A 24,381-nucleotide genomic window follows, 5' to 3' on the forward strand; every position below is an offset into this window, starting at 1 on the left:
TAGAAACTAGAAGGGAAAAAATTGCCAACCGGTCTTAACCACCCCCAATTTCTCTGACAATCTGTATGTTTCTTAAGGACAATACTCATACTGTATAGTCTTAGTGTCCCTACTGAGTACATTGAAAATAAATTGATTCCTGGAGGGAGTGACAGAGAACATGGTCCACCTCTGCTGCCAAAGTTTACACAATGTGAATGTCTGTTTTCTCCTTTCCTCCTGTGAAGGAATCAGCTGATAGAATGTTTTTATTTCTGAGAAGCAGAATTATTTTTAAAACTTCGATGTTTCAGGAAATAGTATAGCTGAAGAATTTTGAAAATAAATGCTGAAGTACTTAAAGTACAGCTATTTGGAGGTAAGATACTTTTTAAGCCCTTCGAAGCCAATGTCACTAGTGTAAATGAATATTCCTATGACTTATAATGAGGCCTTAAACACACCTGTTGGAAATATTCCTCCCCTTTTGAATTCCCCAAGAAACATATTGACTCAATAACTGCTTTTAAATGATAAAAACATTCCCATTGTCTATATCATTACAAATAAACAAAAAAACAGTGACTGGAAAGCATGATTATAAAACTTTTTTCAGGGGTATGGATTAAGAGGAGGTTTAAAACTGCAATAGTATTACTTCAGAATTCAGGAAGAAAACTTAGTAATCATTTTGATTAAAAAATATAATCTACTAACCAGATGTAGATCAACACATGTAGAATTGTGTTCACAAGCATTGATTACGCAGTCATCAATATCCTGGTCACATTTCAGTCCTGCATATCCTGGGTTGCACAAACAATAGAAGCCGTTGACAACTGTAACAGAGAGAGTGGCTTAGTGCTAAGGGTCTTTTAGAATAACAACTGAATATAGTAAAGTAAGTTACAATTATGACTACTATCTGGAAGAGATTTAGATTAGCTACCTAAAGGGTGTGGAAATGTAAAAGAAATTTTTTTTTTAAAAAAAGCAGTATCTCAAAAAACCTTTTTAACATGAAAGCGGATTCATGTACTGCATTTTTCTTAAACAATTCCAATATTTTGAGGTAAGAATTATAAATCAAGGACCCCTTACTAGGTTCTGAAAAAATGATGGCATCTTATAAGCTAATGAGTAATTTTCCATCACAAAACTGTATACAAAGTACATGCATAAGACTTTATCTCTGATATTGTGCCTAAATGAGATGGAGCAGTTAAACATTGTTTGGTTTGGCTTTTTTTTTTTGTTTTCTTTTGGTAAAGGATGCCTCATTTTATACAAATATATTAAAGGAGAACTTGCTTGAGTTGAATTTGACAGCCCAAGTTATGATGTATTTCCATGCTTCATTTTAATCTTAACAAGGTAATGATAAGAATCCTTTCCCTTTTTCATCATTAATGATCCAAACAGAGTGGAATCTAATTTAGAGTGCTACATCCACATAAGGAGTGCATGACAGCAATAATGGCATTTCTTGCAGGCTTGCATTTATTCTAACCTCAGAGGTCCCTGGATTCTTCATTATCACTGAGATTTACCATGGAATCTATTCTGCCATTGTGTCTGTAAACATAGCTGCTATTGTATTCACTAAATGCTTTAAGTCCTTCAGAGCAGAAGCATTATTCATCTGCTAAGAGCTTCCTAGCTTCCACAGGATTCCAGCTCTCTGCAGCCAGTGCACATAGCCTAGAGGAACTGAGATGCCCACATCATCTATCCAGAGGCATCACAAAGACAAGCTGTCCCGAAAAGATCTGGCACGTCATGAATGTGAAGAACTTTACTGCAGTTATTATAAATTACAGCTCAAAAGTATCTCAGAACCAATATAGAATGCATAGAAAACATCTGCAAACTTGTTAGGAAATAGTCTTTACTAGGTAAAATATGAAGCCACTCACCTTGTTCCCGTGCACGGAGAGATAGAATTCTTAAAGCTTATTGAAACTGATAAGAAACTGAGATCGTTTTAGGCCATTATATATTTAATAATTTGGGGTTGGTTCTTTGAGATCTCATTTGAAACCAGTAGTTGATTACATCTGCAAATTTGTGTAAAGAGTTTGAATTTCAGGGAACTTCTTGAGTCATCACCTCATTTTTAAAAGGTGTGGGGAAACAGGAGAGAGATGTAGTGGAAGGCAAACATGGTTGCTCAATGCTTAAAGTGTGGGACCTATGAGGAAAAGTGGAGTCAGCCAGGCTTGTTTTGTTTAGTCCCTTCAGGGAAGGGTTAATAGTTTAGAGGGTCTTATAACAAGGGCAGTTGCACAAGTGACAGAACAGAATATCAATTAGTAGTGTTAGATGATATAATAAGGGCAACTGCCAAAAGTTAGTTTAGGAGATTCAGGTGGGATTGGGAGGGGGAAGGAAACACTACAAGAGTAGCGCATCAGTGGAATAGGCTATCCCAAAGAGTTTTGGAATTTCTGTCTATCCTTAGAGGCTTTCAAAACTCAGCTAGAAAAATCCCTGGCTGACCTGTTTTAGCACTGTTGATCGTCCAGCTTCTTCTGCTTTTGGGTACATGACCTCCAGATATCATTCTGCTTTCCAAACCCAGCATTATGAGATTCTCTGAAAATTACCACTTTCACTTCTTTTCATCAAGCATAGAAAGTATCTGATAGGTGGTAATAGCCTCATAAAACTTTCCAGTAAGCCCTCCATATGTAATGGGAGCTACTAAACATACCCTGCCAATCCAGTCAGAATAGAGTAATTCATTATTGTTTCTTCTAAAAAATTTACATATTATCAATCAGTGAAAGTGTAAATTACACAGTTACATGCTAGAAGGCACTTAATAGTAAACAGACACTCCATTTTGCATGAGTTTGATATTTAATGTAGGTTTTGGACTCATTAGAATTATGACATATGCTGCCTAACTGCTCTATGAGCTCCTTTTCAGCACCTGAGTACCCTCTCATTGAATGCACAATGTAAGATGTGTTTGGCTAATTTAGGTATCAAAGAAGACAGCACAAATCTCATTAAAGTTTCTCATTAGATGCACTTCTGGCCCCCTGAACACACAAAGCCCAGTGCCAGGAGTTGAGGCATTTTGGCAAAAACAATCCTTCTGGTACTGGCTCTGGAGCTTCAGACAAGCTAAATTTCAGTAAATTATCCACTCTTCTCCCCGGAGCAGCTCAGTAACTACAGATGCTTCAACAGAAAGACTACTCTACATTAAAGTGAGTAACCAGTCTGAACTCACTGTCATAGCAGTATCCATGGAGGCAAGGGTTAGAACTGCACTCATTGACATTGATCTCACAACGTGGACCTGCAAAGCCCTTCATACACTGGCACTGGAATCCAAGGGGAAAAACATCCAAGTTCATTTCTTCTATGCACACAGCTCCATTCTCACAGGGATTGCTGGCCTCACAAGGCCTAAACTCACAGTTCAAACCTGAAAAGGAAAATGGCAAAGCTGTCAGTGTTTAACTAATGAACATATCCCTGCAGCTGCTGCCTATTATGAGCTGTATTTTCTTTATATCCTTGGTTAAAACTGAGTTGGAGGGTCTCAGAGGTACATATATGTATATTACCATGCAGAAATATTTATTTGTGCTGTAGAATTACAAAGAAAAAAAAAGACAATGTTATCTGTTTTGTTTATATGACATTGCATTTTAAAATCATAACAGGTATATTAATATATTTTGGTTTTTCTGTTTAGTCTTGTCCTCTAAAATGGCTCAAAAAGTAGATTCAAAAATAATTAATGAAAATTTTGAAGCTTCCTATTATATCTTCCTGATATTCTGTTGTCACAGCACCATATGTATTGTTTATACATTAACCCACAAACCTGAAAATGAATTAAATGCAAGTAACCATGTGTAATTATCCCGCTTGCAATTTGTTATTTTGCAACATGTTATTTTACTGAAATTATGTATGTGTTTGATAATGATTGTCTCCATCATTTATATAATTTCTGTACAATAGAAAATCTCACACAGTCACTTTCTACTCTTTCCAACAAACACTCCAGTATATCACAGATTATGTATGTTTATCTGGGCTAATCAAGGAACTGTGTGATGTTGATCTTGGGTCACAGATGCCTTCATCTAAATCTTTAATTTGCAAGAAATAGATCAAAAAATATTAAATGTCCCTTTAAAGAGAGCCTTAGTTTATTAGATCCTAAGCAATACTAATTCATGTTTTCTAGTAGCAAAACTCAAAATGATGAATGTGGCACATGAAGGCACGGACCCCAGGTGAGATCCTTTATTGCATGCATCAGTGCTGGTTATATACAATTGCTTATCTACCCAAGTTCTGCCCTGGAATATGCCTACATACAGCAAAGCACCTTTGCAGCCAGTTCGCACTCCACCAAGCTGTTTACTCTTTCCAAGCTCATCTGACAGCATCTCTTCTTCCCACATCAGGATTAAGCTGTGGGAGGCTTTGGGCAGCCCCTCATTGCAGACAGATGAGCACAGAATAGATTTGCACATAAGCTCAGAGAGCCACATTTAGTGTCAGTTGTTTCTTCACTACATTTTAAGGCATAATCACTCTGCAACCTGGCACCCAGACAATGAACAAAGCCTTTTCTCAGAAAGGGCCCCTACACAGATGAGGGCAGAGAGAAAAGAGATCAAATGGGTTTGGGTTTGTAAAGCTGCCTCCCTTTTCCCTCAGTGTTGCTGAAGGCAAGGTTGTTCTTTCAGACAGAGCTCAGTGGTTTTTGGGGCTACAACAAACTGCGCAAGCCCCTCTGAGCCACTTTGAAGCCCATTTGCCCTTCTGTGACTGCTGAGGCTGGGCTGCGTCTGTGCTATGCTTTCTGGTAGAGCTGTCCAGGGTCTGCAGTACTCCAGGCCCTCTGCCCACTTCCCCAATGCCCTTGCCCCAGCTCTGGCTGCCAAGCCATTCCTTCCTGGAGAAGCTTCTCCTTGCCCCAGCAGCCTCCCTTTTCCTTACACAGGCTGTAACCTTAATGCAGTGATGGGCAACGTGACACTACCACATAAAGCACCTGGGTAGTCATGTGGAAAATCAAATCCATACAGTTATGTTGTGGTGGGTTGACCGTGGCTGGCTACCAGATGCCCACCCAGATGCTCTCTTACTCCCCCTCAGCAGAGTGAGTGAAGAAAACAAAATAGAAAACCTTGTGGGTTAAGATAAACATAGGGACATCACTTACCAGTTACTGTCACAGGCAGAACAGACTCATGGAAAACTGATTGAATTAATTGCCAATTAAAAATAGAATAGGATGATGAGGAACAAACACAAAACTAAAACCAGCTTCCTCCATCCCCCTCTTCTTCCTAGGCTCAACTTCACTCCAGACGACTCTACCTCCTCCCTACCCCTGAGCAGCACAGGGGACGGGGAATGGGGGGTGTGATCAGTCCATAAGAGCTCCCCTCTGCCTCTCTGTCCTCCTCACACTTTTCCCCTGCTCCCGTGTGGACACCCCATGGGCCACAGTTCCTGGCAGAGGCCTGCTCCACCACAGCCTTCTCCAGAGAGGAATCCCTGCTCTGGCCCCTGAAGCACCAACTCCTCCTCATCCTTCTCTCACCTCAGTGCTCACAGGGCTGTTTCTCACACTTTTTCCCTCACTCACTGCCTGTGCAGCATTTTTCCCTTTCTTACACAGGTTTTCCCCGAGGCCCCACCACCCAGCTGGAGCCGGCTGGAACCGGCTGTGTGCAGCCCGGGGCAGCCCCGGCCGCCCCTCACAGGGCCCTGCAGCCCCCGCCGCGCTGGGTGCCTGCACCTGGTACACGAGGTAAGCCATGCTTGTGAGATGGATAGTAGTACTGAGAATTTTCAACTTCTTTTCAGGATCAAAATTTCAGACAACAATTCCTGACAAAGAATCAACCAGTGTTACAAGTCACCTAAGGCATATGGCAGCTTTAAGTTTGTAGACCAGTTGCTAACTAACAGAACTGGCAATTCATACTGGGTTTTTGCATATGATTTTGGGGAAACTGAATCAGTTAAGTGGTTAACTTATTCTAAAGGAATATATTGAATATTTTATTGCAGTTTGAGAAAAGCAAGACTTTAACTACAGCGTCATGATTGAGATCAAGCTACAGTGCCACTCAGTGCCATTGTGTGACTTGTTTGAAAGCTTAAAATTCCTTAAATGTGTAGGATATGGTGACAGAGCGAAAAACACTCATTGGATAACCTCAGTACTAGGATGTCCATGAGCTTGGGAAATGTACTTTCATATTTACTGAGATACGTTGTCAGTAAAATTATTTCGACTCTGCTATAAAAGAGCATGGTCAGGCACAGAGTTATTATACCCTTAGTACTGGCTGCTGGCAGCTGAACCCACGTATCTCCTCCTTTGCTTGTATTGTCATTATAGACAAAATTTTATTGGCCTATGCCACATTAGCTGCTTTTGCTTTACTGTTATTCACATAGTATCACACTAGCTATGAGCAGACCTTCTTTGTAATAATGAAACACACACTGGCCAAAATGCCAGCAGGATTTTAGATGAGCTGACTCCTTACTATAAGACAATCATCTGACGGCTGAATTCTAAAGACGCCTAATAGCAAAAACAACAAGAAGGAACAGAACTGAGGTGAAAAAACCCCAACAACTCTTTGACCCCACTTTCATGCTGACATAGGAGAAAAATAATGGCACAAGTTGTTCCCTGTCTTTATGTCCCCAGTGATCTCTCTGGTACAGGATAATCCTGCCATAGGCAGCCAACACTCTCAGATCTGGAATTCATGAAATTGCATAGCAAAGCAACCATATGGCATACTGAGATTTTACCCTGAAGTTTTTATCTTTCTATCACAACAGCTTGACATGGGTGACAACCCTACTGGGACCTAATGTGAAGTTCACACCCACACAAATAGGCTTAACACGACTCACAATGTAAGTGGAACTGTCAGATGATCCAGTAATGCAGTACTTGGTTTTTTTCTGCGCTGATAGAAGAACAGATTTGCCCATCCTCTTACACGCCAGGTGTTTGGGGGGGAATACATTTCTGGTAGATAAAGTCCTGCCACAGCGTATCAGTTTTCCCCTACTTTAATATTCGTCTTCAATGATAGATACTACAATTTTTGCATGAGAGTATAACCGAGTTTTCATGAACAATTGGAAACTAAAGACGCAATATGTCCTGTAAGCCAGAGGTTTAAATTATTTACAAATATTTCTGCAGTATAAATAGGACTGTGCACAGTTCTTTCATAGGAATGTTAATGATTTTTAAGCTTTTAATCTCAGTATCTTGTGGCAAAGTATCATGAATTAACTATATATTTCAGAAAAGGATTACCTTTATTTTTAAAACGCTCAATATACTCCCAGACCCCTATCTTCTATGTATGATTTTTATTTCAAACATTTTGCTCTGCTGATTCAATAACATATTGGGTTGCTTCTGGATTTTCTTTCTACACTGTGTGTAGAAAATTGTATAATTGACCAAATTGTAACTGAACAACTTTTGTCTGGTCTCAGTTCCTCCAAAGACCACTGATTTTCAGAGAACTATGGATAAAAATGTAATTTTCTTATTCAGAAATTTATAATTTGTAATTTGATTCAAGCTTCAGCTGATGATGATTCTTACTATCTCAAACAATTTCAGAGATTTTGGGAAATATTTAAAATGTAAAAGGTTAAGTTTGAACAGATTCAGAGAGGAAGGTATAGGGGTAACCTGCACGTTTAGGTTCTTTTGTTGCTTTCATAAATTTTAACACATATTGACATGTTTGTCACCTCAAATCCAATGTGATTATAAGGCTTGTGAGTTCTTTTAATGAACGCTTGGATAGATGCCTTCCACTGTGTGCTCTGAGAAAATGAACCTTAATCTATCTTCTCTATTGTCTCATGCTAAATAAGCATCAGGCTGCTGTTAGGTCTCTCTGAAACTCACTTCTCCAGGCTGAACAAGCCCAGCTTCACCACTGGTGAAAAAAAAACAGCATGAAAGAGACATTGAGAATCTCAGACTTTTTCACATGCTTTGTCAGTTCACCAATGTGATCTCATTTTTCTCCATCTTTCTTTGTTACTGGTAGACCTATAGAAATCTTTCTTGCTGCCCTTCAGTTGCCTTAATAGTTTTAGCTCCAGTTGCCCTTGATCTTTCCTAATTCTGTTCCTCTGTGACTGGGTGCCTTCTGGATAGCTAGCTCACCATTGCATCTACCTTCTGTGCACTTCCTTTACTCTTTAATCTCATACAGTTCTCCATTTGTCCATTTTTCTGCCACATCTGCTTGGGTCTCTGCACACTGGAAAGAGCTGTGCTTTGAGGAAACTCTCCTTCAAGATAAGTCAGTGGGCCTGAGATAAATCAGTTTTCCCTTCAGTGCAGTCTAATGGGAGTTTGCCAAGCAGATCCCTGAGCAAACCGAAGCCAGCTCACTGAAGTCCTGACTTATTCTGCTACTTGAATTCTTAATTTCTCTAAGTATTTTAAACTCCGTCATCTCACTGCCATTGTCATCAAAGCTGGTTTTGACCTTTACATCTCAAACCACCCCTTGCTTATTCACTAATAGAGAATCCAGACAAGTACCTCCTTTAGTTGTCTCACCTCGCAATTTTTTCAAAAATCTGTACTAAACATGACACCAAAATCTCCTGGATTACTTGTATCTTTCCATGTTGTTTTCCCAGCAAAAGTCAGGATGGTAATACCTCAATGAGAACCAAGGCCTGTGTTCATGAGTCTTTTTCCAGTTTCCTAAAGACACTTCATAAACTTTTCTGTATCAAGCTGTCTGTAGCAGACACCTGCCACAATATTTCTTTAAATGGTTCCCTTTTCATCCTGCCCCCATTCACTTGAGCAGTGCATCGCCATCACCCATTCCATAGCAAAGCTCCACACATTCAAGGCACTGTTTTGCATGAAGTTCAGCCCAGCCTCCTCATCTCCCCTGCCTATATTTCCAGAGAGCTTGCATCCATCCATTGCAGTATGCCAGGAACGCGAGCTATCTCACTTGGTGTGTTGTTCTTCTGATAGGAGGCTGTAGTTCTGAGAAAACACATAGACTTCTTACACATTCTGTCTTGCTTATGCTGTGTACGTTATGTGCAGGCACTTAAGATGGGCCCCACAGTTGTACTCAAGGAAGTGTGATGGCTTCCCTGATCATGTTTTCCAACAGGCAATTCTTTCCAGCTCCATGTAATTCCACTTTCTTTTAGTTTTTTCTCTGCATTCCCCAATTAATGTAGTTTAAAACTATCTTCACAGAGTTAGCAATCCTGTTGGCAAAGATGCTTTCCATTCTTTTTTTAGACTGATTCCATCTTTCCCCATCAGACCTCATTGCTCAAAGAGGGCCCATGGTAATAAAGATGAAGTCTTGTCTGTACCACTAATCAGATATTAACACCCAGGATGTTTCTATTCCTACCCGCAGTCCTGTGGAAAACTCTGGCTGCCTGCCACCCCCCACCTTCACCTTTGCTGCCAGAGTCCACTAGTCACTTCTGATATGCTCAGGGTCTCTGTTGCCAGCATCATTGGTGCCTGCATGGACAAGCAGCAAAAGGAAGATATCTGAGCATCAGATAAAGCCTTGGCAATTTCTTTTCTGCATCCTGAATCCAGCCCTCTGATATACAAATAAACCTTCTAAGACATTAGATCTGGTCAAGAGATGGGTGACACTTTCCTTCAGAGAAGGAAGTCTTTTACCTGTTTTCAACCATTGCTTCATTTTAGTGGTACTGGTGAGTGTGTATGCATCGGACTCAGACAACTAACGTGACCATCCAAATGAAACCTACTTTTTGTCACCTGTTGTTACAACTTAATACTTATTCCATAAGTGAACCTCTGTAGGTGAAGAGAAAGTCTCCTTCAGGTTGTCAGAAGTGGTCATCTTCCAGCCTCCAGTGTTGTATAGTCTGTCCCCCTGTGCCTCACTGTGTCCTCTACCTATCCTTTCCCCCCTGTCTGGTCCTGCTCCTGTGGGTATCAGGCTTTTGTCCCTTCAGGGTCTCTAAGAAAAAACTCTTTATCTTCCATTTTGTCATCACTGATGTTTGTGTAGCCTGTTCTTCACCTGCAGCTCCTTCCCCTGGCAGCATGGCAACTCAACCAGTATGCATGTCTAGCTGATAAGGAGCTCATGCACCTTCCTCCTATGCAGTTCTGCCAGCAGGAGCATGGGTTTATACTGCTTCTTCAGATTCTTACTCAAAGTAACTCCCCAGAAGAGTATGAATTTCAGTGAAGTTTGTACTGATTGGAAATTACACCAAAATTGTTCCCTGACAGACTTCTTCCCCCTCTTTAAGGAATTTAAGGAATTAGGGGAAACATAAATTACTTCTTTTGTTTTAGCTACAGTAAAGCGAAACAGCACAAAGCAAAAAAAAAAATAATATATATATGCATTATCCTCACATTTACAAAGAATGGTAAATAAAAATCTGGTCATAAAGTTGATGATCTGGTTAACAATCCTATTTAACAAACAAGGACAAAACATTTGGTTATAATATTAATTTCTAGTAGTATTCTGAAGTTTTTTCAGTGCCTTCTTTCAATCAACCTTCACCACTCTTTAATTAGAAATTAAGCCTCTTTTTCCTCCCTCCCAGCTTTTCTGCATATCACTGCATGAAAAATCTTTTGCTGCTACTGGCAGAAATTTCATTCATATTCACACTGGAAGATTGGGAAAACATAAAGACAAGAAAATAATAAGACTGTCTCCCACCTACTCAGTCACTTTCCCTGAATCTATTAATTATTAACCATAAGTGTTGAGAATTAATAATTTAAAGACCATTTCCTCACTTAGAGGTTCACAACTGTTTATATTATTTTAATATAATTCTGAAAATAATTCATTATTAAATAATTGATTATTAATGCTCATCAATATAAGTAGCAAGGAAACAAAAGAAAGTTGGCTGATTTACAGCAGAATGTTTTTGAAAAATGTATATCCACACAAATATTAAGGTTGGATAGTAATAGGCAGTGGTGGTTACATGTTAATACAATGAATGCACTGCTGCTGTTGGTATCATATCAGTGTTTTTTTACAGTTGTAAATGTATGATTAAAGCTATTTGGGTAAATCAATCTGCAAACAAGTTATAGGTGAAAAATTTCTTTAATAAAGTAGATTAATCAGAATTCAGAATTCATGTCTTCTGCATTTTCTCTTGTAAAATATTTGTTAGATAATTTTTGTGCAGATCTATAAATACTAAATGTTTAAATGTAGCTGATTAGTATGACTGCACCTATTTTTTACTTAATATAGGAAAGTTGTCACTTGATCTGGTAAGTTTCCGAAATAGTAACTCTGTGATTGTTGACAGAAAGGAATGCTGTGCAGGAAAACAGTTTAAAAACTGTCTTCTCCCACTGACATATCAGGACTTTTAAACTGGCCATCACAGAATAAAATGGTAATGTTCACAAAATGTAGTTAGCTGACAAGAAGTGACAGAAAGTATGCCCAATATCGCATGTGAAAGAATGAAACACGGATGTTCATTAATGAATTAATAAGTTCAACACGTCTTTCCAACTGTGCTTATTTTCATTAGATGAGTTTAAACTTTTTGCCTGTTTAATTCTTGGCTATATTTTATTGATTACAAGACTAGATTGTCTTGACTTTACTAGACAATTAAAGGGCTCTCTATTAGAATAAATCTGAACAACCTTCAAAAGAATATGCACAAATGGTTAAATTGCACACTCAGTTGAAGGACTATTTTCTTTTCACTTGCACAATATATTGGATTAAATATACTTCTTTCTCTCTATATATAGAAGCATATATTCATTGCATGTACTATGCTTCTCTATTAGCATACAATACATACCAAATAATGAATAATTTATTTGGAAAGTCTTCTTTTTATTTGTTTAGGAATGAGAAGCAGATTACCTATTTAGAAATTTTATTCTCCTAATATTAGTAAATTATCTTTTCTACTGTATTTGCTTATAATACTTCTACAGTAGAATCTAAATATCTTATATAAACACTGAAAATACATACTTTTTTTTTTTTTTTTCCTAAAGAAGATTGTTCTGTTAAGGCTATTATTAAAAGTCAAAAGCAAAATTTATAAAAATTACATAGAAAGTAAATTAATTACCTGAGATAAATTTTCATTTCTTTATGCAAAACTATTGACGTTTATTTGTTTTATTTGCTCAGCATAAATGCGTATGTTAAATGTTTTGATGTGTAGTACAGAATTATTTTATAATCAGAAATGGCATCTCTTCAATATTGTTACTCTTTTTGGAAAATAAGTTAATAAAAAAGCCATTTGTTACTAACATTTTAAGGAATTAAATCTGACAACAGCTTTCAAAGTCAGTGTTTTGCTGTAAAAGTAAGGACTGAATCAATGACAAAATATATCTTATTGCAAAATCCTGGCATGATTATGATAATATGGTGAAAATAAACTATCTGTGGCTCGTACTAGAACAAGAAGTGTGTCATTTGGATGACAATTTCCTAAATAATACCAAGTAGTCTGGCACTGGTATTTAATATGTGCTCATGAGGACACAAAGCTCTCAAGACAGACCAAGTGCTATCGTTGCCAAGTGGTCCATGTGGGGGTTTTGGACAAGAGAGGAAGAGCCAACCCGATAGCAGCACCTTGCACACCAGACTGGGGTCAGAGGAATCGGGTGCACAATGAGGTTGCAAAGTAAGTGTCACAGTCCAAGTTCTGCTAGCTACTCTGATGGGAACTGTGATGCTGGTCTGATCTTTGTATGTGATCTTTAGATAGTGGCTAACTAAAAGATATTTTTTAAAATGTATTTGATTTTATTGGGATCCAGCTCCAGTAGCCATATGATGCTGGTATCATTAGATTTCAGTAGCCTTGCTTACAGTCGATTCACCATTGTTCTAATTTTAACGAAACAGAATGTATATCACATGAACTCAATCATGAGAAAATTACACTAGCTTAAAGGATGCCAGCAAGGAAAGGATAGAGAGAAAATCTACAACAGACTAATTTTATATGCCTTGCATGAATACATGAAAATTTTCAGAAGTTCATATTAACTCAGGAATGCTTTTATTTAAATTTAAATTATTTATTTTATATGCTTAGGGTCAGAACACAGAGACCATTTTTTCAAAATGACATTAAACTAATTTCATATATGAAGTAAAAGCTAATTACTCATATGAATCTTCCATGATAAATTTGTCTTCCTATATACTTTCTGGTTTTAGGTTTATTCCTTTATCTTCAAAACATCACTGCAACATCATTAAGTTTCAGTCTTTCTGTAGCTCACCTTTTGACAGCAGAGCTAAAAGGCACTTCTAACATTAAAGTAAATCAACACTGTTCTTCAAGGTAAATTATGTAAATTGAATACCATTCAAAAAAAGTAAAAATGTGTTTAGTTATGGGAGATAATCCAATGTACAAAGGCACAATAAGGCTATATAAAATAAATAAATACACACCCCACCCCACCACCACCACCCCCAATCCCTGCCTCCAACCTATATGCAACTTTCTGGTTTTCCCAGAACTGTTCTTTTGAAACTAGTGGATACAGTAGTTGCAATTTAAAAAAAATATTTGATTACTTCAGAGAAACCTCTGGTTTGTTTTTCATCAACTTTATACAGCTCAATGCCTCCCACCCCCAAAGGCTTTCATAAATTTATTGTATAATCCCAGCAACATGAGCAATAAGTTAGATGCCTAAAATTTGAGATGGCTGCAACTGTGAAGGTTAAGCATCTTAATGTTAAATATGAAATTGTCTCTATTCAAAGTTCAAATTTGTCATTTTCTATAACTGTGAAAAGTTTATATGTACCTCTAAGATTGCCATTATTTTATAAACTGGCTGCTTAGCTTGATCTACTTCGTGGCATAAGAAAGCAAAATGCCTCCAGCTCTGAGAAGTTTAAAGGCTAGTAAATGTAAATAAAAACCCCAGAAGTACCGTGAAAGTGGATAGGAAGAAAAAATACCTTCAGAAACATGCACATGTTGATATTACTTGAAATTAAGCAAAGTATTCCTCTAGAGTTGAAAAATATAACAAGTCTTTTTTTTCAGTTCCAATTTATAGGAAATCTAGTCTTTTCTTTGGAATGCAAATTCTGCTTTCCATGAAAGGAAGTGCTTTGTGATTCTATATATAACCTGTGAAAAGGCATTTTTTCTATGAAATCCATACGAATTGAGCATCAATAATTTTGTTTGATTTTAAAAGGAAGGCTATTTGAAAAGCAATACTTAGCCCTTTTCAAGTAAAAAACCTTTTCCTTAATTGTTTATGATAATGCAGATCATGCAACATGCTGGGATAAAGCATGACTTAGAACCACATCACAAACTTTAAGATGAAAATCACACAGAGATGCATGTGTTATTGCTCCATACCTGTATAAATTTCTGTAAAAACAGACAAAACCAGAAGTTGAATATATTATTTAGGTGAATTTTGTTTTTTCATTTTAAATATATAAGTTTATGACTACTAAACAATGAGATTATATTTGTATCCACATCTGTGTTTCACATTTCCACATAAAAGCATGCGTCATTCTTTCTCAGAAAATAAAAAAGAAAGTTACTAAGAAAAACAATTACCACAAGTTTATTACACTAATGGAATATATGAGAATGTTTTTCTTTTAATTCTTTTATCTTATCTTTGCTTATTGCATCAGAATTCAAATGAAATTACTAATATATGTGTAAGAATTATAGAAAGCTGGTATCAAAATCATTTTTTTCTTATGGCCTAGGACCTGTGGGTTTCATTTTCAGGTATAGTAATGGTCATGTTCAGTTCAGGTGGCCAAACCCTTCTGTGTTTTGAGATCCTGTTTTCATTTTCTGAAAAACTGACAGGTTGGCCAGGCATTATTTGTAGCAGCTGATACCAGGATAATTATTTTATTACTTTTATTTGTGTATTGGCAGATGACCCTACATCATAAATAGGCCTACCATGTAGAAAAATAAAGCTGCTAACATATTTTTTCAGCAGCCCAAACCCCTCCTAAAATTTGGTAAACTTTCTTTGAGCAACAGCAATGCCCTCATGATTTATGGGGCAACCAAGGAAAATATAAATCTTGTTTTAAGTATTTGAAAAATTGTCGTTTGCACATAGTTTCTGGAAAATTAATGGCCAGATACATACAGATTCTCATTTGAAATGAATATACCTTGTATCATCTACATAACTTAAATCTCTTCCTGGCAACCAAGGTTCTTGTACACCATTCTCACAGAATGACTAATGAAATTCAACCCCCTTATCTGCTTTTTTATCAGATTTACACACAGAGTATTCCCAGAGTACTCAGGGCTGTAAAGGCTTATAAAAGTTTTCTTGTGGATCAAAGCGTGTTCCAAGCTGTAAATGGAAAGCAGAGGTGAAACTGCAACACATACCTCACCGAATTTGTATAGACAATTAAGCAACTGGGGCTTTTAGAGATGCCTTTGTGTTCTTAGTGCTGTTCTGGAAGGCCATAGGTCTCTTACAGATTTTGTCATATCTCCCAGACACTTGTGGGTATCTATTCTACCTAAAAGTGTCTAAACTGACACTAGAAAAGGCTGAGCAAAACACTCGCTCTCTGAATTATTTCATTTTTGGAGGCAGAAACACCTGAATGTATCTAGATGACAACTTTTAGAAACAATAGAAAAATTAGTAGAAATACCAAAAAAAATTTCCAAGGTTCTGCAGGGACTTCATGTGTAAGCCAACGGCAAGTCCCAGTTCATACTGATTCCCACTTAAGCAATGCATAGCCTTTTAGACCAAATTTCTTTATTGCTTAGAGGCAATGCATATTTTATAGGTAATATAGCACAAACATGGCCACGTTGCTCCTCTGCCCACGAAAAAGCCCCTGTGTGATGCAAAGTGCCCTTCATAGCTCTATGCACCAGTTTCATTTTTCCCCTAAATAAAATTTTATTTGGCTGTTCAGTGTCAAGACAGTGGCAAAACCAGATATAAACTGATATTGAACAGGGGATATTCTTTTATGGTCTAACACAGAGTTATCCTAGGAAGAGCCACAGGTCATGCAAAACTGCCTTTTTTTCATGGGTCTTGGCACAGGAATGACTGAGATTTAGCCTATGAGCACTGAAAAAGTAATTGCTCCATTATCTCTACTCTAGTTTTTTGCTTTCATGAGCACTTACATTTCTTACTTATTATCTGTTTTGTAATTAACTGTTCCCATAATAGAGAGTCCTATGCTGAAAACTTCATTATTACTCTTGCTTTTCAACAGACTTAAGCATTTTTTTTTTCTGCTGAGTTGCCTTTCTCACTAGTTTACTTTCTTTCACAACATGTTTAATGGACAATTACCATTTTTGCTTTAATCTTAATTGGAACACATTTGGAGACATGTGTCATTAAGGCTGCAACAAATAAGTAGACATTTTCTCAGAATTTAATTTCAAATTTCCTCTATAATTACATATTTTTGATTAAAAAGGTCATACCTATTAGCAACATCTAGACCAAACACATACAGTGCATTGTTTTAAATGAATCATGTAATAATTTGGAGCGAACAATAAATTTCTTTGCTCCAATTATTAAATACAAGTTATTTAACAACCTTTTTTTTTTTAAGAAAAAAAATTAATGTCAGCTCTTACATGGCTGTCACATATCAAATATATGATCTCTACCTTAAAGGGACATTTTAAAGCTTTCCTCCTTCCTGATGTTTCTTTGGGAATAGCAGAATTACTGGCTCGGTCCTTGGGTCATGGAAATGTTGGTGAAGTAGTTTGATTCGCCTTTTCCTTAAATACCAGTGCAGAAAAATGGGGCAAATTTCCAGTTCTGGTGTGGGAGTGCAAGATCTGTTCTTAGCTTTCAAACCCAAGTAAGAATAAAGTGACCTTGTAAGTCCTACTTTATTTTCTGTAAAAATCAGTTGGTCTAGAAATTGTAGTGGGATCGTTCTCCTTTTGCATGCTAAAAATGCTGAAAGCAGCAGGCCTGATACAGGGACAATCCTGCTACACGCTCAGCAAGGACTGGTGTCTAACAGTTATGACTAACTTCATTGATGTGTCTGTATGATACATAAAAAATGCTGGCATTTCAAAGCTATGAACAGTAAACTTGCATTTATTACTACAGACCTGGCTATCAGCAGAATGTTTGAATATACTTCAAGGTTCTTACAAAACACCAAAAACAACAATACACCTAAATAGGCATGAAATAGCTAATAATTCAGCTGAAGCACCTTGAAAGTAAATATGTAATACTAAATCAACTCAAAAGTGGGCCAGCTTTACTAAGAAACAGTAAACCAGTGTTTATCAGCATTTGAGCATGTCTCCTGCTAAGATATATTTGAACAATTGAACTGCAGGCATTCTTCCCCTTCCCTTCAAGTAACTGAGCAAGAGCCAGATAAAATCTGTAAATCAATGTACTCCTCCAGCTTTAAGTTATACGAAGACTTATAACTAAGGAAAGCAAATAAAACTGTAACAATCCAAAAAGACAGTTCTGATTTTGCTGGTGTGGGTGAAGAATATAATGAGTATGTTTAAGCCTTATAACAAAATATATAGCTTGAGACAAAAAATGTACTTTGCTGAACTGTAATGGACACCAGCACAGGAGTGAAAAATATGGTAGGTCTCAGGTTTGGGAAAATATTCTTTTACTCCTTAGCATAAAAGAATGAGGAGTCTTTCTTTCATTGAAAATTAAAGTGCATGTTTATGTCAAAATATGATTAATATCAACTACTTCTTCCTATTATTCTCTGTAAATAAATACTTTCAGGTCTGTATTTAATGTGCTTCCACATGGCAGAAACAGCATTGATATAAATATATATATATTTATAGATAAAATATAACATTAGGAACTATAAAATTTTCTAATTGCATTGTTCTTGAATTGTATGCACATTTTTAATGGAACAAAACAGTATTTCCTGACAGAGACATCAGAGCTTTCATGAAAATGTTATGACCCCTAAATGAGATACAGTCTCACAGTACGTTTCTCACATACTCTACTCTCTTCTGAAACACTCGATATCAATTCCGTAATAACTGTGATTCTATTATAGAAAGGCTACAATTGTAGAATCAATATCATAATAGAAAAGTTATTATAATAACTCCCCAGCTAGGATACTATAACGGAATCAAGCTTATATGAGGGCTGAGGCCTGCTTAACACTGTAATAGATAAATTACTGCCAAAGACTATCAGTCAGACTGTCTAAAATAGTAGCATATTTACAGGAACTAATACACTGGAACAAAGCAGCAGCAACTGTACCAGGTATGTACTTAGGTTAAATCTTGTATGAATAGAGCATTATGCTACAGTATGTGTAAGTGGCAGCATGGTAAATAGCATTTCAGCATTCTAGTGTGAGGTGTAATACTAATTTGTGCGATGTAAGTGAGTGCTAGAACACCAGTGAAAGCAGACAGAAGCAGAGAACTGGACTTTAAAAAGTGGACTGTTGTATTGGGGTAATTAGAACATATTCACAAGCACATACATTATTTGTGGCATAGGTAATTATTATACATGACAAAAGCATATTATATAAATCTAGATGCTAGTATTTTTTTCTCCATTTGATCTTAGTTACAATGCATGCTCAATTCGGCTCAGTAAATTCTAGAACTTCTGTGTGGGTTTGCACAGGAATCTCTTCAGTAATAACATAATCTGGTATAGATGTATTTTTTTCTTTAATCAAATCTTAAACTTCCTCCAATCCAAAGTCTAAAGAGTTGTGATATAAAAGTATGTGGACTTTTAAGTTCATTGTGTTATACCTTATCAGGATTACAGGTAAAGAAAGCTGTATGATTTTGGAAAATTGAAATGCAATTTTCATCTCCACAGGACAAGGAACTTGGCTGAAATAGGATTAAAAGACTTCAATTATCATATTTAGTAATTAGAGCATTATTAGAAGTTGACAAGAATGTTATTTTGTATCTGGAAGTCTTATAAGTTTCTTCAGTTTTCTTCTGAATTATGCATGGATGCACTATTAGTACCCTCAAGCTGTTCAACTGAACGTTTGGGAAAAGTCAAAGGTAGAAATTTCAGTGGCAATAATTCCATTGAAGAAAGACCAGTGATCTACACTAGCTGTGGGGAAATCCTCTGCCAGGGGAACACTGATGGAGAGGAATACATTAGTTTTTTTCACTGTTAGAGTTATAGCAACAGCGTCAGAAGACTAACTTCTTCTCCAATGCTCTCCGTACATTGACTTTACCATGGAAATTGGATTTTCTAAGAAGGTCTGTGTCTACACAAAAACTAGATCAGGCTTGTACAGTTAATTTGCACAGTCTGGACTGTTGGACATTTGAAGGAGAATCCAGATTTACACCATTACCCAAGCATCATTGTTCTTAAAAGCTTTGGGTGACTTCCAGTATTCTATGGAAGCCAATGAAATGAATCAAAATGTTTTGTCAAAGTAGACAAATCCTTGTTTTTTTAAAAAAGAAACAAATCCCCACACAAGAAAAATACAAGAAACTATGAATATAGAATAATACTTTATTAAAATTCTCATGACTTTTCATGTTCATGTAGGAATAATGTAAAAGTTTGTTAAAATACAGAAGGACATAGGATATCAAAGAACTTGCAGCATGTAAAAATAAGAAGTAGCTGTACTTGTTCTTGAAAGAAGTGAAATGGAAAAAGCAAAAATATGCAAATTTTTCTATTTTCTTTTTTGAAAGAAGAGGAAATGAAGGGGAAAGAAGAGGAAAATAGAAAAATCAAAACTTTCTGGTCATAATCTTGCATAGTCTCCTTGTCAAACCAATGAGAATAGTCAAGGAAATCAGGAAGAAAGAAAGAGGAATACATGCAAACCACTTCCTGTAGATAGAATCAATTTCTAGCTTAATCTGACAGGCTACCTATTGTATGCATGCACCTGAAAGTCCAAATCATGCTCTGATTTTCTTAATTCTATGTGCTGTACAATAGAGGTCTGCTGTACACATTTTGATCAACTGGTAAATTATACGTTCCTAATAGTGGTGCATACCCTTCAAGTCAGACTCTGTGATGGGAGAATCAAACCATTACAATGTATTATGGAAATACAACTTCAGATTGCTTTCCAAGTAAATGACAGAATACATAATATAACATTTATGCTTTTCCACTGAGAATAACAGAAGCAAGAACATCTGTGAATATATTGAAAAAAAAATAAAACAGGTATTCCTATACAACTTCTATGATCAATATCATGTATTTACTTTCTTAATAAAGCAGTTCTGTAGTCTGTAATTAGTGCACACAAAGGTATTCATTGCGGTAGCTTGAATATTTCCACACAATTAGAAAATCTAGTTTAACTACCCATTATGTTGGCTTACTGTGAATCTGTCAAAGACTACATTTACAGCAGTTTAAACAAACAGATGGCATGAGACTGAGGCAAAGTTTTCTTATGAAATTCATTCTGCTTTTTCTTATACCATCATAAATTTAGGTAACATCAGTATAAGAATTTGATCTTGAAAAGTGCTGAGTAATCTTTTCCTTCTAACAAAAATTCTATGGATACTAGACATCTTCTACCAAGAATATTGTTTTCAGAAGATCTAAGATGTCATTTATGAATCTTGCCATCAGGGATTATTTAACTTTTCCATTGAGACTATTAGACACTGTTAGCTTCTTGAAGGACTACAGAAATGTTGACTTTCTGAAATTTTAAAATCACTTAGTTAAATATCTAAATGAATATCAAAGTCTTCTGAGAATCTGGTACTTGTGAAAAAAGTACTTAAGTGTTTCTAAGCTTGTACTGAAAATGATTTCACATCTTTCTGAGCAGATGCGATTCTGATACTGCAGTACTCATTTACTTGTTATTATACTAAACTTTATTCAGCGGAACATAAATTAAAACTAATAAAAATTACCGACTACATTTTTGACCATTAACTAAAATAATAAGAACAAATATTAGAGCTCACACTTTTCTCATGAATGATGAATTTAATGCATCCATATTCCCTGAAGGGGAAAAGCCCTGCTGTCTCAACATATCAAGAAAGTTGCCTTCTAAAGTATTCTGGAATCCTAATTATATATCATTATACTGAACTGAAGGAGAAAAAATGTACTTATATTTAATTTATAAATCAACAAGCGCCTTTAATTGAGACTATCACTTGAACTAGATTTGCTCTAGAACACTGCACAATTTGTTATTTTGAATTATTTTAGCAGTGAATGTTTAAAATCAAACACCCACAATTTCTATGAAAAACATCACAATAAAGCTTGCATTTTAAGTGTATTTCCTTTAAAAGCATCAACAGAAATAATCAAACACACTTCATGCATTTCAAGATAACTATAAATTGTTTTCTGAGAATGAAAAAAATAATTTAGAGAATGCCATAACCAATGAAATTAGAGAGAAAAATGTGTAGAAAAGCTTTGTGATGGCAGCTTGATGAGCAGATGGCTCTCATTTTGTAAATAATCTTATTCTGTTAACAAACTAATTTCAAAGTATCCATTTTGATTAATAAATAAACACTCCTAATAAATGTATAAACAAAGTTTACTTCAAATTACTTGCAGCCTAAGGCATAATTGCCTGGTCACTTTAAAAGCTTTGCTTGAGAAAACAAAGGACTAATAATGCTGTAGTAAGAGTGAAAGGAGTTCAGACAATTGACAGAATTGCTTTCTAAAGTTAATTATGTTTGCTTTCCCCCCTCCCTTGGTGTTCATTACCTTTAAAGGGAGCCACACATTGGCAGAAGTAATTACCAGGTTGGTCAATGCAGGTGGCTCCATTCTTGCAGGGAAATGAAGCACACTCATCTATATCTGTTTCACATCTTGCACCTTGGAAAAGATGAGAGATTTGAACATTTAGTGAGACAATCAGGTGCCAATTTCTAATTCATTTTCACGACAAGAATGTCAAACAACTTGTGAGGAGAAACTAATATAAATCAACCAAATAAAGAGCCACACATAATAATGTTAGCATCCATTTAATTCTTATCATCACGAATACATAACAACTTATTTCTGAGTTGCTAAATGGTAACTAATCTTCCCTGTGTAAGTAAGCTTTGAAGGCCTTTTTAGATGCAGACTAATTTATCTTGTGCTATTTAGTTTACAGATGGAGTCAGTGTTCCAGTTTGTTGGAATGCAAATGAAACATACCAGGGCAGATAAAGAGAAATGAGAAGGAAACACAAGCAAATTAGTCCATGATGTCTTAATGGATGCTTTGTGGACCACCTTACTGTGGAAAACAAGGTTTACTATGATACAACTCACCAGTAAAGCCAGGTAGACAGATGCATTCATAGCCACCAATAAGGTCTTCACATGATGCATTATGAAGACATGGAGAAGAGTAACATTCATTTGTATTTGCTTCACAAGTTGTGCCTAAAAATATACAACCAGGCAAAGGGGAGAGAAGTTACTGCACAGAATATATAGTTAAACATCAAGACTTACTTTAACAGAATATAGCTCACATAGTGGAATATATCTTTTTATATTCAAATTTGGGCATCTATGACAGTACATTGATATATTTAATGTTTAAACTATTCACTAATTTTATCAATAGATTAAAAGTACAGTTGTTGAACAGATTCCTAAAGCTTAAACCAGACAATTTCCTTATTATATAAATATAGACAAATAGAAAAAAAAATACAGCAAATATAATAGACTGCATTGCAATTACATGAGAGGAAATAGTCCTTGTGTTCATGATAAGGCAACAGATGTACTCCCAGAAAATGGAAAAAAAATCTGATGTAGGCAAGAACACAATTTGTTCCAGACTAGACTGTAGCTAACATAGCAACATAGTTACCTAAAGCATAAAAATACTTTTTGTAATATTTCTGAGTGAACCTAATTTTTTATCATTTGAAGAATAAATTAAAAATAACATCAGCTGTGAGTTTTGAAAAGTGCAAAGAATTTTAGTAAATAAAAATGCAAGTGATAGTTGTTCTGAATATAGCTAGCAGTAGAAATGTAATATTTTGCCCTATGACATCTGAATTATAGATTCCTTTGTATTTCAATGATTAAAAATCCATATTTAAAAAATGATTCACTAAAAAGAAAATGTATGCACTGTGAATTCCTAATCTGAGCTGAAAGCAAAGACTAGCTGCAAAAATTAATGCATCCACTTATCTAAGTCATTACATTTTTCACTTAAATTTTACAAATATGCCAAAACAAAACCTTTCCCACAAAGGTTTTTTCTCTCTGATTCTATTATATTAAATTTGCCAACTGTTTAGAAATTTTACAGAAAACTGTATATGCTATTTGCAAAATTTCACTAAACTCCACTTATGCATTTTCAACAGCTAAGTCACTAGCCAGCAGAAAACACCTAGTTCCATGCTGTCATGAAAACAAAGTAGACAACTTTTGTCAAGATGCACTTACGCTGAATTTAAATGCTTAGAACTTCAGATGACACTAAAATAAGTATACATGCATCTCATCTGATATGTTAAGAAATTGGTGTAAGACTCAAACTAAATTTATGAAGTTACAGTTCTATGGATTTTTTAATACCTTGAAACCCATCCTGACACACACAACTGAAGGCATTCAGATGATCAACACAAGTAGCTCCATTGTGACAAGGATCACTAAGACACTCGTCCACCTCAATCTCACAGTTATTACCTGGAAACAAGTGAAAGATTCAGTTCATTGGGAACAAGCCACTGGTAAGTCAACAGTACAAGTGGCAACAACAAAATGAAATAACTGAGGTTAGTTATTATAACTAACGGGGAACTTACACCAATGAGCCATAAACTGTCTTTGGGGAATTAATTTCTTGTCAATTAAAGGCAAAAGTGAAATGTATATATAATATACAATGTTCAACAAAGATCTAATGGGAATTTTATAGATTCATTTACAGATGTACTCAAAAGGTTTCATCTTTTAATCTTGTAAAGAAAATTAAGTCTTGAGTTTTCCTGAAACATCATGAAAGTGTAAGTATGGTTTCTAAGACCGAATATTAAAATATCATAGTCTTTTCCTGTAAAATTATTTTTCATTCATGTATCAATTTTTGGATTTGTTGTGAAGATCTTTATGGCAAATACTGGGAAAAGTTTCCAATATGACCAAATATTTTAATATTTTTTTTGGAAATAATAATCAAAAAGTTAGATACTGCCATATATATTTCTAAATATGCAGAGGGAAAAATATAGATGCTGATTTCTAGTTGAGAATGATGTACCTTTTATTTTTTTCTTGCCTTTGAGGTAGAACAAATC

General features: G+C 35.8%; 1 protein-coding gene across 1 annotated transcript in view; it reads right to left on the bottom strand.

Annotated features, from left to right (window-relative positions):
* EYS (eyes shut homolog) overlaps positions 1-24,381 on the bottom strand; it is an 874,042-nt gene that overhangs the window by 580,910 nt on the left and 268,751 nt on the right. Inside the window, 5 exon segments of the mRNA XM_037392524.1 lie at positions 697-818; positions 3,221-3,418; positions 21,818-21,931; positions 22,379-22,492; positions 23,657-23,770. Of these exon segments, the coding sequence (XP_037248421.1) occupies positions 697-818; positions 3,221-3,418; positions 21,818-21,931; positions 22,379-22,492; positions 23,657-23,770 (662 nt within the window).

Source organism: Falco rusticolus, chromosome 6 (assembly GCF_015220075.1).
Source record: "Falco rusticolus isolate bFalRus1 chromosome 6, bFalRus1.pri, whole genome shotgun sequence".
Taxonomy (NCBI): domain Eukaryota; kingdom Metazoa; phylum Chordata; class Aves; order Falconiformes; family Falconidae; genus Falco; species Falco rusticolus.